We start from the raw sequence: 21,051 nt of genomic DNA on the forward strand, positions 1-21,051 counted from the left end.
TTCCCTCCCTTCTTTGCAACAGAGCCAGTCATGGTGCCATGAGCCTGGCTGCTGGTGCCTTCCCCCGATGCGTCACCCCCCCCGACAACAGTACCTAAGACGGTGAACCTGTTGCTAAGGGAGACAACCCCAGGGGATTTCTGCACTACCTTCCTGCCCTTGCTCTGCCTTTTGGTCACCCATGTACTGTCTACGCTGGCCTTAACCTGCGGTGTGACCAACTCACTAAATGTGCTATCCACACCCCTCTCAGAATCGTAGGAAGGAACCCGCCGTCCGATTGGTCGACCTCGACGTCACACGGTCGCTAATGAGATGCTAATGAGCGGAAGGCTGAACGTTTTTCGGATACCGCGGGCGCGGTTTTTGTCTGGCCGAAACGTAAATACGCCTATGACCGGTCCGGAATCGCAAGCTTTCTTTTGAGGCGACGCGCGCGTTGGTACGCTCTGTAACTTTCAAACGTATAGAACACGGACAGACAGACAGACATCGGGACAGACAGACAGAGGAGCCGCTTTATATATATAGATTTAAAAAATGCGATTTAAAAAAAAATTTATTTGAAGATTTAGTGATGTTTTGGGGCTTATAGTATTTATAGGTTTGACATATGAATGAAGCATTCCCTGCTACCATTGGCTCTCCATGGCCCACATCGAACTAACTGCGCCCCTGGGATGCACAAGCACTGCGTGCTGGCAGTTGGAGGAGGCCCAGGATCGGAATTCCACGGGGGCCCACAGCTCAACGGCCGGCACGGTAGGTAAGTGCAGGTCGGGGGCTTGCACCCACGGGAAGCCCCTGACCCGAATTTCTGGGCCATTGTTTCAGATCGATTGTCAGTTCTGATGAAAGGCCATCGACCGGAAACATTAACTCTTGTTTCTCTCTCCACAGATGCTGCCTGGCCCGCTGGGTGTTTTCCAGCATTTTCTCTTTTTATTTTTGAACTACAGTCACTGTTAACTTGCAATCTTGCGACTGTGCATCAATTCGGACTGAAAATGGAGGCCGCAAATTTGTTTTCGGAGAAACAAAGCGCCGTTTTTAAAAAAAACTGAGAAAAGCCAACATCATAGTAACTCGTGAACCACTCATCTACATGGCCATAACGAGCTGTGGAAAATGTTCAAGAAAACTCTTGAAATTCTTGTTTACACTCTGTCTAATTTAGCTATTTCCTCTGTCTTATTATCTCCCCAATGCAATGCATGATTTCGTAAGCAGGAAGTCACACACAGAATGTGCCTTGCTACAATGTACAGGAGGCCAGAAAGCAAGCCTCCGAGTTTCAATCACTTGCTGCGGGGCAATGTGATCGTCCCTGTTCAACGGCTTCCCCGCAGACGCCAGTCAACCTTGGATGCTCGGCGTGTGGGGAATTGTAGAGTCGCTTTACTCCACAGCGATGGATTCTCTATGCAGACAATCCAGGACCTGAGCAGCTACATTCAGCAGAGGTCTATGCCAGGAGACTGCAATGACTGGCCCAATTCACTCCGGTTTTATCATCTATTTTGAACAGAAGAGGCAATTCCTATTTTTGCAAGCGTGCGTTGGAAGCAGCACCAGTTATATTCTGGCCGGCCGTTGGTTTTTTTCTCCCCCCCTTCAAGCGCTTTGGGATGTCTTGAGGTTGTGAAAGGCGCTACATAAATACAAGTCTTGCTTTCATTTTTAGCCCTCATTTGTACCAAGTACCAAAAGCTGATTCTTACCAAATAATTCTTCTTCCATCCCCATAGGTCCAGACTTCGGAGTTTCGCCGTTTTTTAAGCAGTTGTGAATATAGGCTGCCTTCCACTTTGCATATTTCCTGTGTTGAATGTTCTAGCATAGAGAGAAAAACAATAATAAAATCATCCACGTCGTAAAGTTATTAAGGAACAATGTAATAGACTGCATTAAAATCAGAGCCAGCCACTGAAGGAACACCATCAGGGCTTGGTATTAACAGCTGCCTCCTAAAAGGCGCACATCTGTCTTGCTCCCGCAACTGTGAAAGTGATCTTTACTATTTATTTTTGCAAAGTTTTTATGCTGAACATAAGAACTAGGAGCAGGAGTTGGCCATGCGGCCCTTTGAGCCTGCTCCGCCATTCAATATGATCATGGCTGATCTTCGACCTCAACTCCACGATCCCGCCCGATCCCTTGAATAGGTGCAACTGCCAGAAACAAACTCTGACATAACGTTACTCGTGCATTAACAGACCAGGATGAACTCTGTGGTAGGTAATTACTTCATGGGTTAGTCACTTTATGACCTACTTGCCAGTCCATCAGACCAAAAATAAACAAGTAGAGGCATTATAACAAGGATTATACTCGCAACAGATCCACTCGCAAATGTTTATTTTAAATGCTGGTACTGGGTAAGAAGATTCACGTGCGCAGCGTGAGAAACCTCATGTTGGATTGAGGCAGGCAAAAAAAAGTCTAATTGCCCTATACACAAAATAATGTTAAGACTACAATCATTTCATGAGATAACAACAGAAAATGCTGGAAAAACTCAGCAGGCCAGGCAACATCCGTGGAGAGAGAAATAGAGTCAACGTTTCGGGTCAAACTCTTTGTCAAGACTGGAAAGGCACAGGAAATGAAATAGATTGAAAGGCCAGGCTGGGAGAGAACAAAAGAGAAATGAAGAGACATTAAGAGGTATTCAAAACGAGACGAGATGGTGATAGGACTAGTGGAGACAAAAGACGGCTCGAGATTAGGTGTGAAATGCTCTGGCAGAATGGGAGACAGCTGCCATGTGGGGGAGAGAGAGAGAGAGAAAAAAAAGGGGCGGGGGGGGGAAGCCAAAACAAAGGTGTGGATAAAAAATATAGTAAAAATGTAATAGGGGCCAAGGTTATGATCTGAAATTGTTGAACTCGATATCGAGTCCGGAAGGCTGCAAAGTGCCTAATCGGAAGATGAGGTGCTGTTCCTCGAGTTTACGCTGAGCTTCCGTGGAACAATGCAAGAGCCCGAGTACAGTGAGGTCTGAGTGGGAATGGAGCGGTGAATTAAAATGACAGGCGACTGGAAGCTCGGGGTCATCCTTACTGTTATTTTGGTAACGCCAATAGTCTGTTTGTCATTCTGACCACCTCCTCCAGCAGTCTCTCAGACTCAGCTGATGTTACCGAGATTACGTGGGCTGCTGCTGTGCCTCATGCTGCGTTGCCTCGGCTCAAGGTGAAACCAAAGCTCTTTTTCTAAAACAGAAATCACGGCTGTTTGCTTTGTCAAAGCCAATTTTTCTCGCAATATTTTAGTCATATGCCATTACAAGCGCAGGCAGTAAAACCGTCGGATGTTGCGATTGCCTGTATGGAGTCAGTGCATTGGGGCGTCCAGCCAGCCAGCCAACAACAACAACTTGCATTGATTTATATTTTTATTCATTCACAAGATGTGGGCGTTGCTGGCAATGCCAGCATTTATTGCCCGTCCCTAATTGCCCTTTGATAGAACAGAGGGCAGTTAAGAGTCAACCACAATGCTGGGGGTCTGGAGTCACGGCAGATTTCCTTCCCCAAAGGGGCATTAATGAACCAGATGGGTTTTTACGACAATCCGGTCATTTCATGGTCACCATTGCTGACATTTTATTCCCGATTTATTAATTAACTGAATTTAAATTTCCCAGCTGCCATGGTGGGACTTGAACTCATGACTCTGGATCATCAGTCCAGGCCTCTGGATTACTAGTCCAGTAACATAACCACTAGGCTACCGTACCCGTATAGAAAACTTCCCAAGGTGCGGCACAGGAGCGCAATCAGACAAAACTGGATGACGAGCCAAAGGACGAGATATTAGGAGGGGCGACAAAAGCCTGGCCAAAGTGGCGAGTCTTAAAAGAGACCGAGAGCGAGGCGGAGAGGTTTAGGGAGGTCCCATGACAGCTGAAGGCACAGCTGCCAATGGTGGAGCGAAAGGAAGGGGAATGCACAAGAGTCAAAAGTCGGAGGAACGGAGAGTTCTTGGAGGGGTATAAGGTTGGAGATAGGGAAGGGAAGAGGCCACTGTGGGATTTAAACAGGAGGATTAGAATTTTTAATTTTAAACGTTGGGAGACCAGGAGCAAATGCAGGTCAGACAGTACTTGAATGATGGGCGAGCGGAACCTGGTGCAGAATAGGATACGGGCAACAGAAATTTGGATGCGCTGAAGGAGGGTGGGGGATGGGAGGCCACCAGGAGAGCATTGGAACAGTCGAGTCTGGCGGTGACACAGACATGGATGAGGGTTTCAGTAACAAATGGGATGAGGCAGGCAACGTTCTGGTGGTGGAAGTGGGCAGTTTTGAATTGTGGGGGGAACGAGAAGTCGGAAGCTTAGCTTGGTGTCAGATAGGACATGAAGATTGCGAACAGTCTGATTCAACCCAAGATGGTGGCCAGAGAAGGGGATGGAATCAGAGGCAAGGGTACGCAGTTTGGGGATGAAAAGAGGCAAATTGAGGACTTCACCAAGAGTAACATTGGAAACCAAGCATAAAAATGGCATAACATAGCAGAGATCGAGAAGAGATCAGTTTTCCTGAGAACTCAGCCAGACCACTTCACAATTGGAGTTATATCTTCCTATAGTTAGATAATAGATTGGTAGCAAAGCAATTATGCACAACTATCCACTAATGATATAGTGATTCCGTTCATCCGCCCAATCACAGGGAAACTAAAAATGTAAATCAATGAGTTTCAAGACCTGCCTAACCTTCTCTAGACATACAGCGTCAGCACGCAAAGCAACAGCCTGCATCTCTCTCCATTTCCCATCTCCCCTTCTAAAATACATAATAGTTTAAGAGAAGAGGACGGTAGAATTACTTTCAGTATAAAGTATGTCCCCTGGTTTAGTTAGTGGAACCAAAATGGTTTTAAGAACTTCGGCCTCAGAGTGGGGCCATGCATTTAACCTCATTCCTGCTAGTTTAGGTTTAACTCTGACAACGAGCTGCTCAGCTGATGTCAACTATGGGAGCAAGCTGCTCTTACAGGGCTAACTGCAACTTTAAAATTCAGTGTTCTTCATGAATACTTACTGTTCACAATATACAGTTCTCAGTCTCATGTGCTTGACTTCATTAAAAGGGGCTTTGTTGCTTTGCGGCTAACATTACCATATCTTAAACTGATGTCATCTGTACCCCATCAGAAGCAACCTCAAGAGAAATAGCAAATCATAGAAATTTACGGCATAGGAGGCCGCCATTCGGCCCATCGTGTCTGTGCCGGCTGAAAAAGAGCTATCCAGGCTAATCCCACTTTCCAGCTCTTGGTCCGTAGCCCTGTAGGTTACAGCACTTCAAGTGCACATCCAAGGACTTGTTAAATGCGATGAGGGTTTCTGCCTCTATCACCCTTTCAGGCAGTGAGTTCCAGACCCCCATCACCCTCTGGGTGAATAAAGTTCTCAACTCCCCTTTAATCCTTCCCAATTACTTTAAGTCTATGCCCTATGGTTATTGTCCCCTCTGCTAAGGGAAATAGGTCCTTTCTATCCACTCGATCTAGGCCCATCATAATTTTATACACATCAATCAAGTCTCCCCTCAGCCTCCTCTGTTCCAAAGAAAACAACCCCAGCCTGTTCAATCTTTCGTTATAGCTAAAATAATGACAGCTTTGCTGAGTTGCACACATTGCAAGGAAAACCAGAATAGGAACTAACATATCTGCTTACTCTATAGTTTCACCATTGGGAAGTGACGCAAGGCTAGGCCCAAACTTCTCCCTTCCAATTGAGAGTTACAGAGATATCAATAGCTTGTAATTTTTTGCAGAGGGAGAATTCACTTCAACCTCATTAAAGTAGGTGATCAACAGATGGCGGTGAGTGGGAATCCATCGTAGAATAATCGTGCACTGATCCCTGAGGTTTGAAGGCAGAATGACAACTTCTGAACGTTATGTTCTTCTATAAGTAAATCTCCAGGCTGACGTGCAATGATTACACTAATTTCAACAGCTGAGATGTCACCCAAGGGGACTAAATGTGTTCCACTGTAAACAGCTCGAGTGTTTCAAATGGTAGCTTGGAATGTTCCAAAGAAATGAATGGTCTTTTCTGTTCGGCTACATGTACAGTGCTGTTTTACACTTCCTGTTCCATCCAATTGCATACACCTTCTGCAAATCCTTTAAACTGACAAAAATGTAAGGAAAAGTAGCTTGAAGAATGCTGCCCTTGCTAATGCATTTATGCATATTTTCTCAACTATGTACTTGAGCTTGTACTGTGTCAGCCACATCACGGACGCACACTGGTACCATCTAATTGGAATTGGATGTAATATCTCCAAATTTGCAGACGACACAAAGCTGGGTGGGAGGGTAAGCTGTGAGGAGGATGTCGTGAAACTCCAGTACGATTTGGGCAGGTTGGGTGATTGGGCAGAAACATGGCAAATGCACTATAATGTGGATAAATGTGAGGTTATCCACTTTGGTGGCAAAAACAGGAAGGCAGATTATTATTTGAATGGCAATAGATTGGGAGAAGTGCAATGAGACCTGGGTGTTCTTGTGCACCAGTCGCTGAAGGTAAGCATGCAGGTGCAGCAGGCGGTTAAGAAGGCAAATGGTATGTTGGCCTTTGTAGCAAGAGGGTTCGAGTACAGGAACAAGGATGTCTTGCTGCAGTTGTACAGGGCCTTGGTGAGACCACACCTTGAGTATTGTGTGCAGTTTTGGTCGCCTTATCTGAGGAAGGACGTTCTTGCCATGGAAGGAGTGCAGCGAACATTCACCAGGCTGATACCTGGGATGGCAGGAATGACGTATGAGGAGAGATTGTGTCGATTGGGCTTATACTCACTGGAGTTTAGAAGATTGAGAGGGGATCTCATCGAAACCTATAAAATTCTGTCAGGCCTGGACAGACTAGACGCAGGAAGGATGTTTCCGATGGCAGGGGAGTCCAGAACCAGGGGTCATAGTCTAAGGATAAGGGGTAAGCCATTTACGACTGAGATGAGGAGGAATTTCTTCACCCAGAGAGTGGTGAACCTGTGGAATTCTCTGCCACAGAGGGCGGTGGAGGCCAGTTCATTAAATATATTCAAGAAGGAATTAAATATATTCAAGAAGGAGTTGGATATATTTCTTAAGGCTAAAGGGATCAAGGGATATGGGGAGAAAGCAGGGACAGGGTACTGAATTTGGATGATCAGCCATGATCTCATTGAATGGCGCAGCAGGCTCGAGGGGCCGAATGGCCTACTCCTGCTCCTATCTTCTATGCTTCTATGTTTCTATTATGGTTGCTGAGGCACCAGAACTGTGCCATCCCAATGAGCAGGTTGAATGCGTGACCTTAGTTGGCCAACCATTGCACTCTAGTAACAGGTCATGGTCACATTGTCCCAATACGTGATCGTACTGCAGTTCTCTAAATCTAAAGTGCTTCTTATCTGCATACGATAATTTCTGTTTTGAAAGCCAAACTAACTAATCCTCCGTTGATGTTGTTCTTGTCATACAATATCTGACATGTTACTTTCGAGTATAATCCTACAGTCTCAGCTACAGTTAATGCTAAATAGGCAACAGTCTTCACGAAAGATTATTTAATAAACCGAGTGTTTGGAGAGAGGGCCAGAACAGGCATGACACAGGCACAATGGGACAAACAGCCACCTTCTGTGCTGTTTCATTCTATGATTAATTCTATAATTCGAACGGTCATCAGCAAAGGCTTCTTCGACAGCACCTCCCGAACCCATAAACTCCACCACCTGGAAGGACAAGGGCAGCAAGTGCATGGTAACACCATCACCTCCAAATTCCCCTCCAAGTCACACACCGTCCTGACTTGGACGTATATTACTGTTCCTTCATCGTTGTTGGATCAAAATCCTGAAACTCCCTACCTAACAGCATTGTGGAAGTACCTTCGTCACAAGGACTGCAGCGGTTCAAGGCGCTGGTTCACCACCACCTTCTCAAGGGCAACTAGGGGTGGGCAATGCCAGCGATGCCCACACACTGAGAATGGAGAAAAAAAAGAGCCATTTTGTCACAGTGGGGTGAAAAATAAATAACACAATGTTGCAATGATTGTTGGCACTGGATCAAGTGATAATCAGACTGCTCAACACATTGTCATGAGTATAGTGCCCTCTAAATTTAAGCTCAAGTACTGGCAAAAATACAAACTCATTCCATCATGTTAACTCTTCCATTTATCTTGAAGCAGAAAGACTATTTAGGTGTCTGCAGGATGAGTATAAAGAGTGCAGAGGCACGAGGGCTGCGAGTCAGTCCGCCCTTTCTCCTCTTGCTTGGGGGGAGCGGAGTTTTTAAATTCACTCGAAGAATTATTTCGAAGAAGAGCATGGGAGTTATCATCGGTGTCCTGGCCAACATTCATCCCTCAACCAACATCAGAAACAGATTAAAAACAGAAAATGCTGGAAAAACCCAGCAGGCCAGGCAACATCCGTGGAGATAGAAATAGAGTCAACGTTTCAGGTCGAAACCCTTTGTCAAACCCAGTCTTGACAAAGGGTTTCAACCTGAAACGTTGACTCTATTTCTCTCTCCACGGATGTTACCTGGCCTGCTGAGTTTTTCCAGCATTTTCTGTTGTTATTTCGGATTTCCAGCATCTGCAGTATTTTGCTATCGTATCAGAAACAGATTATGTGGGAGCTTGCTGTGCGCAAATTGGTTGCCGCGTTTCCTACATTACAACAGTGACTACACTTCGACAGTACTTCATTGGCTGTATAGCGCTTTGGGATGTCCTGAGGCCGTGAAAGGCGCTACATAAATGCAAGTCTTTCTTTTCTTTCATTGCAGCGGCAGCTAAAAATTGTGTGCTCAAGTCCTGCAGTGGAGCTTGAACCCACCGCCTTCTGCCTTAGTGGCGAAAATACTCGCAAATGAGCCAAGCTGACGCTACAAAGGAGAGTTACTCTATTCTAATCTAAATTATACCCATCTTGGATGCACCTGGTGCTGACACGCGATGTAAAAGCAGAATAATCTTCCCTTTTCAAACACCAAAAACCCATCACTTTAATAAGTACTAAAAGGACACGTTATTGTACATGGGCTTTAACAAGATAAAGCAGAATCTCTGCCAAAATCCAGGAAATTATATCTACTATTCTCTGGCTGTCTTTTCTCCCACCCGAGGACATGACAGCCATCAGTCACTCATTCACACCGATCAGTGGGTAACACTTGTTCCTTTTCGCACCTCCCCCAGTGGTGAAAAGCCCAAATGGTCTGAATATGACTTGCTTTGAGCCATACAACTGGAAAATGTTACGATGAAAGGTTTTGATTCTGAGATAACATACAATGTGGCCCTTTTGTATTTATGGAACACAAAGCGGTCCTTTGTTGCTCATGTTTCCACCACTCATGCTGCTGGAGGCTTTAGTGCAAGGGGACATTTACTTGGAAATAACCCAGAAACCAGTAAGCTGCATCCAGACTATTTGCCAACTCTGGCTTTCTAAAAAGCCTAAATACGATTACTCGAAGTAGCAACATCTAGCTATATATTCTGAATCAAAGATTTACTATACACAAATGAAATGCTGCTGGAATGAAAGAAGATTCATCTGAAAGAGATGGACTGTTCAAACTCACATACCTTGCAAGTATCATGATTTACTGGTTTTCCAAGATTTGCTTCGGTTAAGTGGGTGTAGGTTTTACTCAGTGGGTATGTGCAAAAATATACATTAACACGTTCAAGCTTGTTGGTCTCGTATGCTTGAATAATACTGTTGCTGCCGGCTGTCTCACGGGTCTAAGAAGTAGCCCGATAGGGAGGAGGGTTTCTGAAAATTTTCCATGTATTGCACAGGGTCAGCTTGGCTCAGTTCGTGGCACTCTTGTCTTGGAGTCAGAAGGTTGTGGGTTGAAGCCCCACTCCAGAGACTTGAGCAGTACAGAGGGAGTGCTGCACTGTCGGAGGCGCCGTCTTTCAGATGAGATGCCTATTCATCTGGAAATTAAAGATCCCATGGCACTAGACAAAGAAGAGCAGGAAAGTCCTGGCCAACATTTATATCTCAACCAACACCACTAAAACAGACCAACTGTACGTGCGAAAAATTGCACCCCTGAATAGCCGAGCTCTAATTTTAAGATTATTCCCCCTTGTTCCAGATTCCCACACCAGACGAAAGAGTTTCTCTGCATCTGTCCTATCGAATCCCTTAATCATTTTAAATACCTCAATTAGATCACCCCTCAGCCTTCTAAACTCAAAGGAATACTAGCCAGGTTTATGCAACATGTCCTCCTAATTTAACCCTTTAAGCACTAGTGGCATAGTGGTTAGCACTGTTGCCTCACAGCGCCAGGGACCCGGGTTCGAATCCGGCCTCAGGTGACTGTCTGTGTGGAGTTTGCACATTCTCCCCGTGTTTGCGTGGGTTTCCTCCGGGTGCTCCGGTTTCCTCCCACAGTCCAAAGATGTGCGGGTTAGGTCGATTGGCTATGATAAATTGACCCTTAGTGTTAGGGGGATTAAATACGTGGGGTTACGGGGATAGGGTGGGACATGTGTCGGTGTAGGCTCGATGGGCCGAAATGGCCTCTATCTGCACTGTGGGGTTTCTGTGATTCTGTGATCTGTGATTATTCTAGTGACTCTGCACTGCATCCCTTCCAAGGCCAATATAAATTTCCTGAGGTTAGGTGCCCAAAACTGAATGCAGTCCCACAGACAGAGTCTGACCAAGGCTCTGTACAATTGAAGCATCATGTCCTCACTTTTGAATTCTAATCCCCTTGAGATAAAGGCCAACATTCCAATAGCCTCTCTGATTATTTTCTGTACTCGTGCACTAGCCTTAGTTATTTGTGCAGGTGGACACCCAAATCCCTTTGCTCCTCCACAGTTCCGAGTCTCTTAAGAAAATATTCTGATATGACTTTCTCAGATTCAAAGTGGATGACATCACACTTTCCCATATTGAAATTCCACAGTTTTGCCCACTCACTTAGTCTGTCTATATATATATATCCCTTTGTAACTTTCTCCTTCCATTCACACAACTTGTGCCTCAGTGTCATCTGCAAACTTGGATATACAACTCTCTATCCTTCATTCAAGTAATTAATATATATCCTACTTCCCAACAATTACCAATCCATATCACAAGGTTACCTCCTATTCCACGTGTTCTCATTTTTGCTAATAATCTCGTGTGGAAACTTATCAAATGCTTTCTCGAAGTCCAGAGAGACAACATCCATAAATACTTGCCTATTTACCATGTCAGTGATCTCAAAAAATTCAACCAGATTAGTCAGACATGACTTCACAAATCCATGTTGCCTCTCTGATCAACTGCTATTGCCTGAGTGCTCCGTCACTCTGTGTCAGATGTTGTTCCCAGTAACTTGCTCACAACTGATGTTAAACTGCCAGAGCAGTTTTGAGCTGTAGGCATGTGGCCACTCGAAACTGACTGAGACTGCCCAAACTCATTTTACATTGGTCCCCGACAGCCAGCAGACAGAGGAGGGTTTCATCCCATCAGTCCAGGCTGCATTCGAACCAAGGGATAAACACAGAGAATGAATTTTTATATAGTCAGTGCGTTGGGAATTAACAGTAGCCAGTTCAGAAATGAATAAGTGAGATAGTATTTGCATCTTAGCCCCAGGACATCTCTGCAGGAGTTCCTCAGGGCAGTGTCCTAGGCCCAACCAACCATCTTCAGCTGCTTCATCAATGACTTTCCCTCCATCATAAGGTCAGAAATGGGGATGTTCACTGACGATTGCAGTGTTCAGTGCCATTCGCAACTCCTCAGATAATGAAGCAGCCGATGCCCGCATGCAGCAAGGCCTGGACGACATTCAAGCTTGGGTTGATTAAGTGGCAGGTAGCATTCGCACCACACAAGTGCCAGGCAAGGACCATCTCCAACAAGCGAGAGTCTAACCACCGCCCCATGACATTCAACAGCGTTTCCATTGCCGAATGCCCCACCATCAATACCCTGGGGGGCACCATTGACCAGAAACTTAACTGGACCAGCCACATAAATACTGTGGCTACAAGAGCAGGTGAGAGGCTGGGTAGTCTGCGGCGAGTGTCTCACCTCCTGACTCCCCAAAGCCTTTCCAACATCGACAAGGCACAAGTCAGGAGTGTGATGGAATACTCTCCACTTGCCTGGATGAGTGCAGCTCCAACAACACAAGAAGCTCGACACCATCCAGGACAAAGCAGCCCGCTTGATTGGCACCCCATCCACCATCTTAAACATTCACTCCCTCCACCACCGGTACACCATGGCTACAGTATGCACCATCTACAAGATGCACTGCAGCAACTCACCAAGGCTTCAACAGCACCTCCCAAACCCGTGACCTCTACCACCTAGAAGGACAAGGGCAGCAGGCATATGGGAACGCCAGAACCTCCAAGTTCCCCTCCAAGTCACACACCATCCTGACTTAGAAATATATCGCCATTCCTTCATCGTTGCTGGGTCAAAATCCTGGAACTCCCTCCCTAATAGCACTGTGGGAGTACCATCACCACACAGACTGCAGCGGTTCAAGGCGGCGGCTCACCACCACCTTCTCAAGGGCAATTAGGGATGGGCAATAAATGCTGGCCTTGCCAGCGACGCCCACATCCCATGAACGAATTTTTTAAAAAGGTTGAAACTATCCAAAGGGAAAATCTTACATCTCAAGCAAAACAAAGTACGTGGTAGTGTGACAGTTTTCCAAGACCTGCTTCGGCGAATAATTAGCCAAAGTAGGTATTGATTCAGTTGGGCTAATTACCCATTTATTAATTTTTTTAGGGACATGTAGATTAAATAAATGAGGTCCACGCTGTAGCTCAACAAGTGCTCCTTAGCTCCAGGCGGCCAGTTTCAGCGAAGCAAATCAGTTTGTTCTAAAATTGTAACGCAATGCGTTGGTGGTAAACAACTCTGAATCAAGAAATTCTCTATGGAGCTACTAATGCAGAACAGATCGCTCACTGAAGAACTCCAAGAACAGTCATGAATCAAAGGGCCTGGATTGCCTCGAGTCTGAATGTTGGTACATTTGTAATACAAATGCAATACAAGGTTCCCACAACACTTCATACCTCCAGCAAATTTATACAAAGGCTCATAAATACCAATCTGATTTGGTAAAAAGTAGATCCTGCTCAATACTTTGCAAAGGATCAAAAATGAATGAACTTGAATATAAATAAAATACCTCAAGTCCCCAGGAGATCTAAAGTGTTTTATAGCTAATGAATTAAGTTTTGAAGTGTAGTCACTGTTTCATAGGCAAACACAGCAGCTAACCTGCACGTAGGAAGGCCCCACAAACAGTAAATGAGATTAATGACCAGGTATTCTTTCTGATGGTGTTGGTTGAGGGAGGGATGTTGGCGAGGACAACAGGAGAACTTCCAACTCTTTTTCACCATGGGATTCACCTGAGCAAGCAGAGTTTGACGGCTCATCTAAAAGACACCTCCAACAATGCAGCTCTCCCTCAATACTGCGCTGAAGCGTCAGCCTAGATTATGGGCTCAAGTCGGTAGTGAGGCTTGAAGCTTTATTTGAACTTAAGAATTAGGAACAGAAGGCCACATGGCCCCTTGAGCCTGCTCTGCCATCATGGCTCATCTTCTGATCTCAACTCTACTTTCCCGCCCAATCTTCATATCCCTTGATTCCCCTAGTCAAAAAATCTCTCTCTCAGCCTACTCTATATACTCAATGATTCAGCATCCACAGCCCTTTGTGGCAGAGAATTCTAAAGGTGCACAACCCTGAGTGAAGAAATTCATCCTCAGCTCAATCTTAAATGGCCGACCCCTTATCCTGAGACTATGCTCAGCATCTGCCCTGTCAATCCCACTCAGAATCTTATATGTTTCAATGAGATCACCTCTCATTCTTCTAAACTCGAGTATAGGCCCACTCTCCTCATAGGACAACCCTCTCATCCCAGAAACCAATCTAGTGAACCTTCGCTGCACCGCCTCAAGGCAAGTATGGTTCTGGCTCAGGCGAGAGTGCTACCACCTGTGCAAGCCAACGCATTAATTAACCCAACAAGTGCATCAATAATAACTTTGTGAATACTCGTCCTAGCCCCCAGATAGACCATCTTACATACTCTTCCTTTACCCTGCATTTAAATCAAGATGCATTGCATCCTACTGTATCCAATCTTTCCCAAGAACTCAACATTCTCAAACTCTTTAACTCTTCAGTCTTCTCTTCCTGCTACACTGGAAATCTTTTAAAAATACAAGCTAGTCATCTAACCCTCTAGTTACTCATTTTTCTCATCTTCTCTGTTACCTTGTTGTCAACACAATAATAGGCCATGACTCTTCTTCAATAAAGAAACGACCTTACAGCCTTCTCTGCCATGAGGCAACTCCAATTCTACTCCTATTATGTTAGTTCCAGCAAGCTGTCCCGGTTAATTTCCGTAAAGGGTTTTAAAAAGGGAAAAGAAAAAGAGCTGTCAGACGAAATGAATGTGAAAACATGTTCCCTAGTACAAATCCGAGCAAACCTTGGCTGAAAAGGACAGACACTCTGGAAGCTTAATTGTCCTCTGGAGAACTTCAAGAAATTCAATAAAAGAATCCTTTTCTCTAAAATCAGGAGGAATTGTCTCCATCACCTTGCCCCACACAACAATCTTTAAAAGTATTTACTCCTGCAGATCAAATTAGACAAAGATCGCAATTAAGAAGGTGATAAAGGGCAGAAACAGAATCTTTCCAAAACTCATGACAGGCTTCTCTAAGAATTTTAACCCATTGATGGAATAAGTGAAAAAACCTGGAAAGCAGGATGATAACATTTGGTTGACAGAAGCCAAGTCCTGATCGCAGCAATTTAAGATTTTTCGTACCATTTCTAATTTCCTTCCCTTTAACTGTTTACCAGTGAAGGGATTTAACTCACTTATAATGTTCTTTTGGATGAATGAGAAGAGTTGTTAGAAGTTGTTTTTTGGCATTATTTGCGCCTTCATAATCTCAGTTTTTGGCTTGCCGACGAGACAGGAACGAGCTCAGCCTAACTACAGCTTGAGCTCCTTTCTCAATCAAGGCATGGGGGCAACAACAAAAAATAATCCAACCAGGCAACTGGAATGGGAAGGGGCTCGGAATCCATTCGGCCCAACTGATCTATGTCGGTGTTTAGACTCCACACAAGCCTCCTCTCACTCTAATTACCTCTGGCCCCATATCCCACTATTACGTTCGCCCTCATTTATGCATCAAGCCTCTCCTTAAATGTGCCAATGCTTTCTGCTTCAACCACTCCATGTGGCAGAGAACTCCACATTTTCACCGTGCTCTGTGTAACGACGTTCCCCCTAAATTCTTGATTTGATCGGTTAGTGGCTATCATACAAGCCCTTGTCCTGGACTCACTCACAAGTGGAAACAGTTTCTCCACATCCACCCCGTCAAAACCCCTCATCATTTTAAAGGCCTCCATCAAGTCTCCTCGTTCCCAGGGAAAAGAGAGCCACCCTGTTCAATCTTTCCCGAGGTGCTTAATCCTGTCCCATGGAAGTAAGCCTCCTTTAAAGGCCGACTTCTCACTGCCTCAGTCACTGCTTCCAAAAGGGAGGAGTTCCTTGCGCCCATATTAATTACTGGACATACGGCTACGGTAAACTGCATTTGCTACATTATGGCCCAAGTTTCCAAAACATCAACATCCTTCCAAATCTGGTTGCACTGCTCCTCATTATTTGCTGTCTCCGAACTCATCATGTGCAAACTTGGAGATCTTGCTTTCGGTGCTTTCATCAGTTATTTAAAAAGCACTGCAAAGAGCTGCTTTTGTCACAAATCTTTAAAAAAAAACCTGACGCACGATCTGAAATTATTGATCTATTTATCACAGAAATCACAGAAACCCCACAGTGCAGATAGAGGCCATTTCGGCCCATCGAGCCTGCACCGACACTTATCCCACCCGATCCCCGTAACCCCTACACCAACACATATCCCACCCTATCCCTGTAACCCCACGTATTTAATCCCCCTAACACTAAGGGTCAATTTTTATCATAGCCAATCAACCTAACCCGCACATCTTTGGACTGTGGGAGGAAACCGGAGCACCCGGAGGAAACCCACGCAAACACGGGGAGAATGTGCAAACTCCACACAGACAGTCACCCGAGGCCGGATTCGAACCCGGGTCCCTGGCGCTGTGAGGCAACAGTGCTAACCACTATGCCACCGTGCTGGAGAAAGAAAATTTTAAACAAAGGCTTCCATTGCGCCTCAGCCCAGGAACTGAGCACGGAACCCAAGTGGATACTCCTGTGCTGTACTGAGCAATGTTCCCGCTAATTTTTTTGGGTACGTGGCTCCTTTAACGGGCTGCGCCTATTCAAATTTCCGCACATGCGCGGTGGGCGATAAAGATCCCAGCATCGCCAAAGCAGATTAGCTGCCCCTTGTCTCATTGCTGTTTGTGGAATCTCACTGTGGGCAAAATGGCTACAGCTGTACTGTGTTTTGCCGAACCTGCAACAGGCATCAGTCTTGGTTCAATGGGAGCAATCTCGCCCGAGTCGGAAGGCTGACACCCCAGTGCAGTAAAAGTAACTCATTCTACGCAAAGGGCTTTGAGGTGTTTCTGAGACATGGCAAGGCACTCTTGTCTCTCCAGATTTCTTTCTAAAACTGTAAAGAAACCTATGCAGAGACAGCACGAACTGAGCGCAATAAAAATCTCTCAAGAACGCGAACTATCCATGAACATCTATTTGCCCAATGCCCTGAATAAACCCACGATTACATGAGACTAGAGACGCTGTTGGCACCTTGTAGGCAGCTGTTACTTCAGTTCCAATATTCTTTTTGACACACACGTGCTGTTACAGAAACATATTGATACAGGAATTTGGGTTCCTATATCATAAGCTCACGTCTATTCCATTAAACAGTAACCTATGCATCTGGCTCAGTTTTTTCTCCTGTGAAAATGAGCTATCAAATAATAATTAATGTTTCTTCAAAAAGCAATTATATACAGGCAAGAAAGAAGTATTGTCATGTTGTGAAATGTGTTGAAAGACACTTAAACTGGGTTCTCAATAAAGTGGTGTATAATGATACAATTGCATTGACACAGTGGGGTCCTACAATCTGAAAAAAAAGTGATTGTTAAAATAAACAAATCACAAATGTTCATGGCGCAGTATAAATTTTACCCAGTGAGTAATGTTACATTTTCGGCTCATTTTCCCCCCGGTGAACTATTCGATAGACTGTGCCTGCTTGAACCATCCCAATATGGCAATAATGCCTCTTTTGAAATTGAAGAGCCTCAGCTGGACATCTGAATTGAACGTGTGTTCACGGGTGAATGGTGGGGCGTTTCGAAGCCTTGCCACGAAATGCTCCATCATTCACCCCATGAACACGTATTAGCATGTGAACAACCCGGACCATTGAGCTGATCAATTCAACCACACTATTTACTTTAAATTAACTCCTTACAACACTAAATGCCCGATGTATCGTTCGGTTGCTTCACTTTTACCTTGCTGTCTACCCTCGTGTTCATGAGGACACTTAATGTGACAGCTGTTCAGAAACAGCAGGCAGTGCGAGTATATTCTGGTAGTAGCAGGAACCCCAGTGCTATGTAATGTGTAACAAAACAGGAAGGCAGGTTATCTGAATGGCAATAGATTGGGAGGAGGGGAAGTGCAACGAGACCTGGGTGTCCTTGTGCACCAGTCGCTGAAGGTAAGCATGCAGGTGCAGCAGGCGGTTAAGAAGGCAAATGGTATGTTGGCCTTTGTAGCGAGAGGGTTTGAGTACAGGAACAAGGATGTCTTGCTGCAGTTGTACAGGGCCTTGGTGAGACCACATCTGGAGTATTGTGTGCAGTTTTGGTCGCCTTATCTGAGGAAGGATATTCTTGCCATGGAAGGAGTTCAGCGAAGATTCACCAGGCTGATACCTGGGATGGCAGGAATGACGTATGAGGAGAGATTGGGACGATTGGGCTTGTACTCGCTGGAGTTTAGAATGAGAGGGGATCTCATTGAAACTTATAAAATTCTGGCAGGACTAGACAGACTAGATGCAGGGAGGATGCTCCCGATGGTCGAGGAGTCCAGAACCAGGGGTCACAGTCTAACGATAAGGGGTAAGCCATTTAGGACAGATGTGAGGAGGAATTTCTCCACCCAGAGAGTGGTGAACCTGGGGAATTCTCTACCACAGAAGGCAGTAGAGGCCAATACATTAAATATATTCAAGAAGGAGTTGGATATATTTCTTAAGGCTAAAGGGATCAAGGGGTATGGGGAGAAAGCAGGGACCGGGTACTGAACTTGAATGATCGCATTGAATGGCGGAGCAGGCTCGAGGGGCCGAATGGCCTACTCCTGCTCCTATCTTCTATGTTTCTTTGTTTATATGTAACAAGCTCATGGGTACAGCTGCAAAGAGCCTTCTCTGTCCAAATACTTTCGCAAAGGTTCCTTTAAAAACTTCTCTTTGGATTTCTACCTTTAAACAGAAAGGAAGGTTCCTCCACTTACTTTTTAAATGTTATTAATTGATAGCAGTTATATATTCGACGATGCTTTATCTATGACAATGAAAAAAAAGCCCTTTATTTTGGTTGTAAACAGTTTTGTTTTTCAACCTCTCCGAGGCTCAAATCTCCAAACCGTTCCCTCAGGCTAAAATTGTAAAGGTTCGGATAGGGTAAGACTATTTACTTGGGTTGGGCAGTCGGTGACGAGGGCTTATCAGTTTAAAATTGTGAAAGGTTTTGGTAGGGTGACTGAGGGTACTGTTTGGAGACTCGATCACAGGCCGTTAGCAATGCTGCTACCCTATTTTGCTTGCAGCTACAGGTTGCGAGAGATTCCCCCAGGACTACTCGCCTGCACTTCTGTGGGGAGCCACAATGTAAGTGAAACTATAACACAACATCTGGGGAATTATAGGCATGAACCCATATTCTGGCACTCTATGGTGCAAGAAGTGTCAACTGTGGTTCAGTGGGTAGCAGATCTCATCTGAGTCAGAAGGTTGTGGGTTCACGTCCCACTCCAGAGACTCAAGTACAAAATTTTGAATATTAAGGGAATCAAGGGATATGGGGATAAAATGCAGGAAAATGGAGATGAGGTAGATGATCAGCCATGATCTTAGTGAATGGCGAAGCAGGCCCAAAGGGCCAAACGGTCTACTCCTGCTTCTATTTCTTATGTTCTTATCTAGGCTGACACTCCAGCGCAGTACTGAGCTGCAATGTCATAGGTGCCGTCTTTCGGATGAGACGTTAAACCGAGGCCCTGTCTGCCCTCTCAGATGGGTGTAAAAGATCCCATGGCACTATTTCGAAGAAGAGCAGGGGAGTTATCCCCGGTGTCCTGGCCAATATTTATGCCTTAACCAACATCACTAAAAGAAACAGATTATCTGGTTATTATCACATTGCTGTTTGTGGGAGTTTGCTGTGCACAAATTGGCTGCCGCATTTCCTACATTACTACAGTGACTACACTTCAAAAAGTACTTCATTGGCTGTAAAGCGCATTGGAATGAGGTCATAAAAAGCGCTATAGAAATGTACGTTATTCTTTAAGATGTAGAAGCTCCAACCCTTCCCCCAATCTGTGTCACATCAAGTACAAAGAAGCCACAAATCTGTTTCCAACAATTATCCATTTAAAAAAAAAAATCAGGATCGTAATATTAAACAAGGTATTAGGATTCAATTTACAATGTGTTGAATGTTTCTGTCAGTTAAAATAGATTTGTAGGTGCGTGTCTCAGAATATGCACAATGCCAACTGACTGATCAGGCTGAACAACCTTGTGTTGAAAGTCCTATTTACATGGTTAACCTCATTTCCAAATGTCAATCACAAACGTATTTGTAAAGGGCAGAGTAGTCGCACAATAATCTGAAGGCCCATTGTCACGGGCTAATGTTGCAGAGTGAGCCTGGTTAACAGACCTTGCCTCAGATACTTTCCCAACGGAACTAAAAGATCACTGCCACAGAAAAACACAAAACGCCTCTCCAGCAGCACAAAACAGGCTCTCTGCTGTAGTGTGTCGTGTGCAGACATGGATCTCTACACAACAAAAACTTGCACTCATTTAGTGCTTTTACTGTAATGAAACATCCCAAGTCACTTTGAACGATTACATAGGAACAGGAGTAGGTCATGCAGCCCCCGAGCAGGTTTCCCCATTCAATTAAACATAGAAAGAACAAACTTGCATTTATATAACGCCTTTCGCAACCTCAGGATGTTCCAAAGCGCTACACAGCCAACGAGGTACTTTTCAAGTGTAGTCACTGTTGTAATGTAGGAAACGCGGCAGCACACAGCAAGATCCCACAAACAGCAATATGATAATGACCAGATAATCAGTTTTTAGTGATGTGGCCAATATTTATCCTTCAAACAACTCCTGGGGAAAATTCTCCTGTCCTTTGTCGAATAGTGCCATGGGATCTTTTGCATCCACCCGAGGGGGCAGACGGAGCCTCGGTTTAACATCTCATCTGAAAGACAGCACCTCCCACAGTGCAGTGCTCCCTCAGTGCTGCACGGAAGTGTTAGATCATGATGGGGGGAAGTGAGGGAGGGAAGAGTGAATGGAATTGTACATCGTAGAGCCATAGAGGTTTACAGCAAAGAAAGGAGACCATTCCGTACCGGCTCTTTGCTAGAGCAATCTAAAATTAATCTCGCTGCCCCATTCTTTCCCCATAGTCCTGTATCTTTCTCGGCCTCAGTTATCCACTTTTCCCTTAAAGGATACACGATCTCTGCCTCAACCACTCCCTGTGGCAAAGCACTGCACACTCAAATAGCTCGGCTTTAGAGTTTCTACCAACCTCTTTCCTCATTCTTACTGACAATTTTAAATTGATGATCCCTCATTACTGACTGCTCAACCTGGGGAAACAAGTCTTTCCCTACTCACCGTATCAAACATCAGAATTTTAAAAACCTGTATTAAATCTTTCCCCCCCCCCCTTATTTGTTCCTGGGATGTGGGCATCG

The 21,051-nt window shown here is 44.9% G+C and overlaps 1 protein-coding gene across 1 annotated transcript in view; it reads right to left on the bottom strand.

Annotated features, from left to right (window-relative positions):
* The window catches only part of vta1 (vesicle (multivesicular body) trafficking 1), a 215,010-nt gene that overhangs the window by 58,326 nt on the left and 135,633 nt on the right, over positions 1-21,051 (bottom strand). The window contains 1 exon segment of the mRNA XM_085979250.1: positions 1,722-1,833. Coding sequence (XP_085835376.1) covers positions 1,722-1,833 — 112 coding nt within the window.

Source organism: Somniosus microcephalus, chromosome 3 (assembly GCF_052327205.1).
Source record: "Somniosus microcephalus isolate GS21.2 chromosome 3, FLI_Smic_1.0, whole genome shotgun sequence".
Classification (NCBI taxonomy): Eukaryota; Metazoa; Chordata; class Chondrichthyes; order Squaliformes; family Somniosidae; genus Somniosus; species Somniosus microcephalus.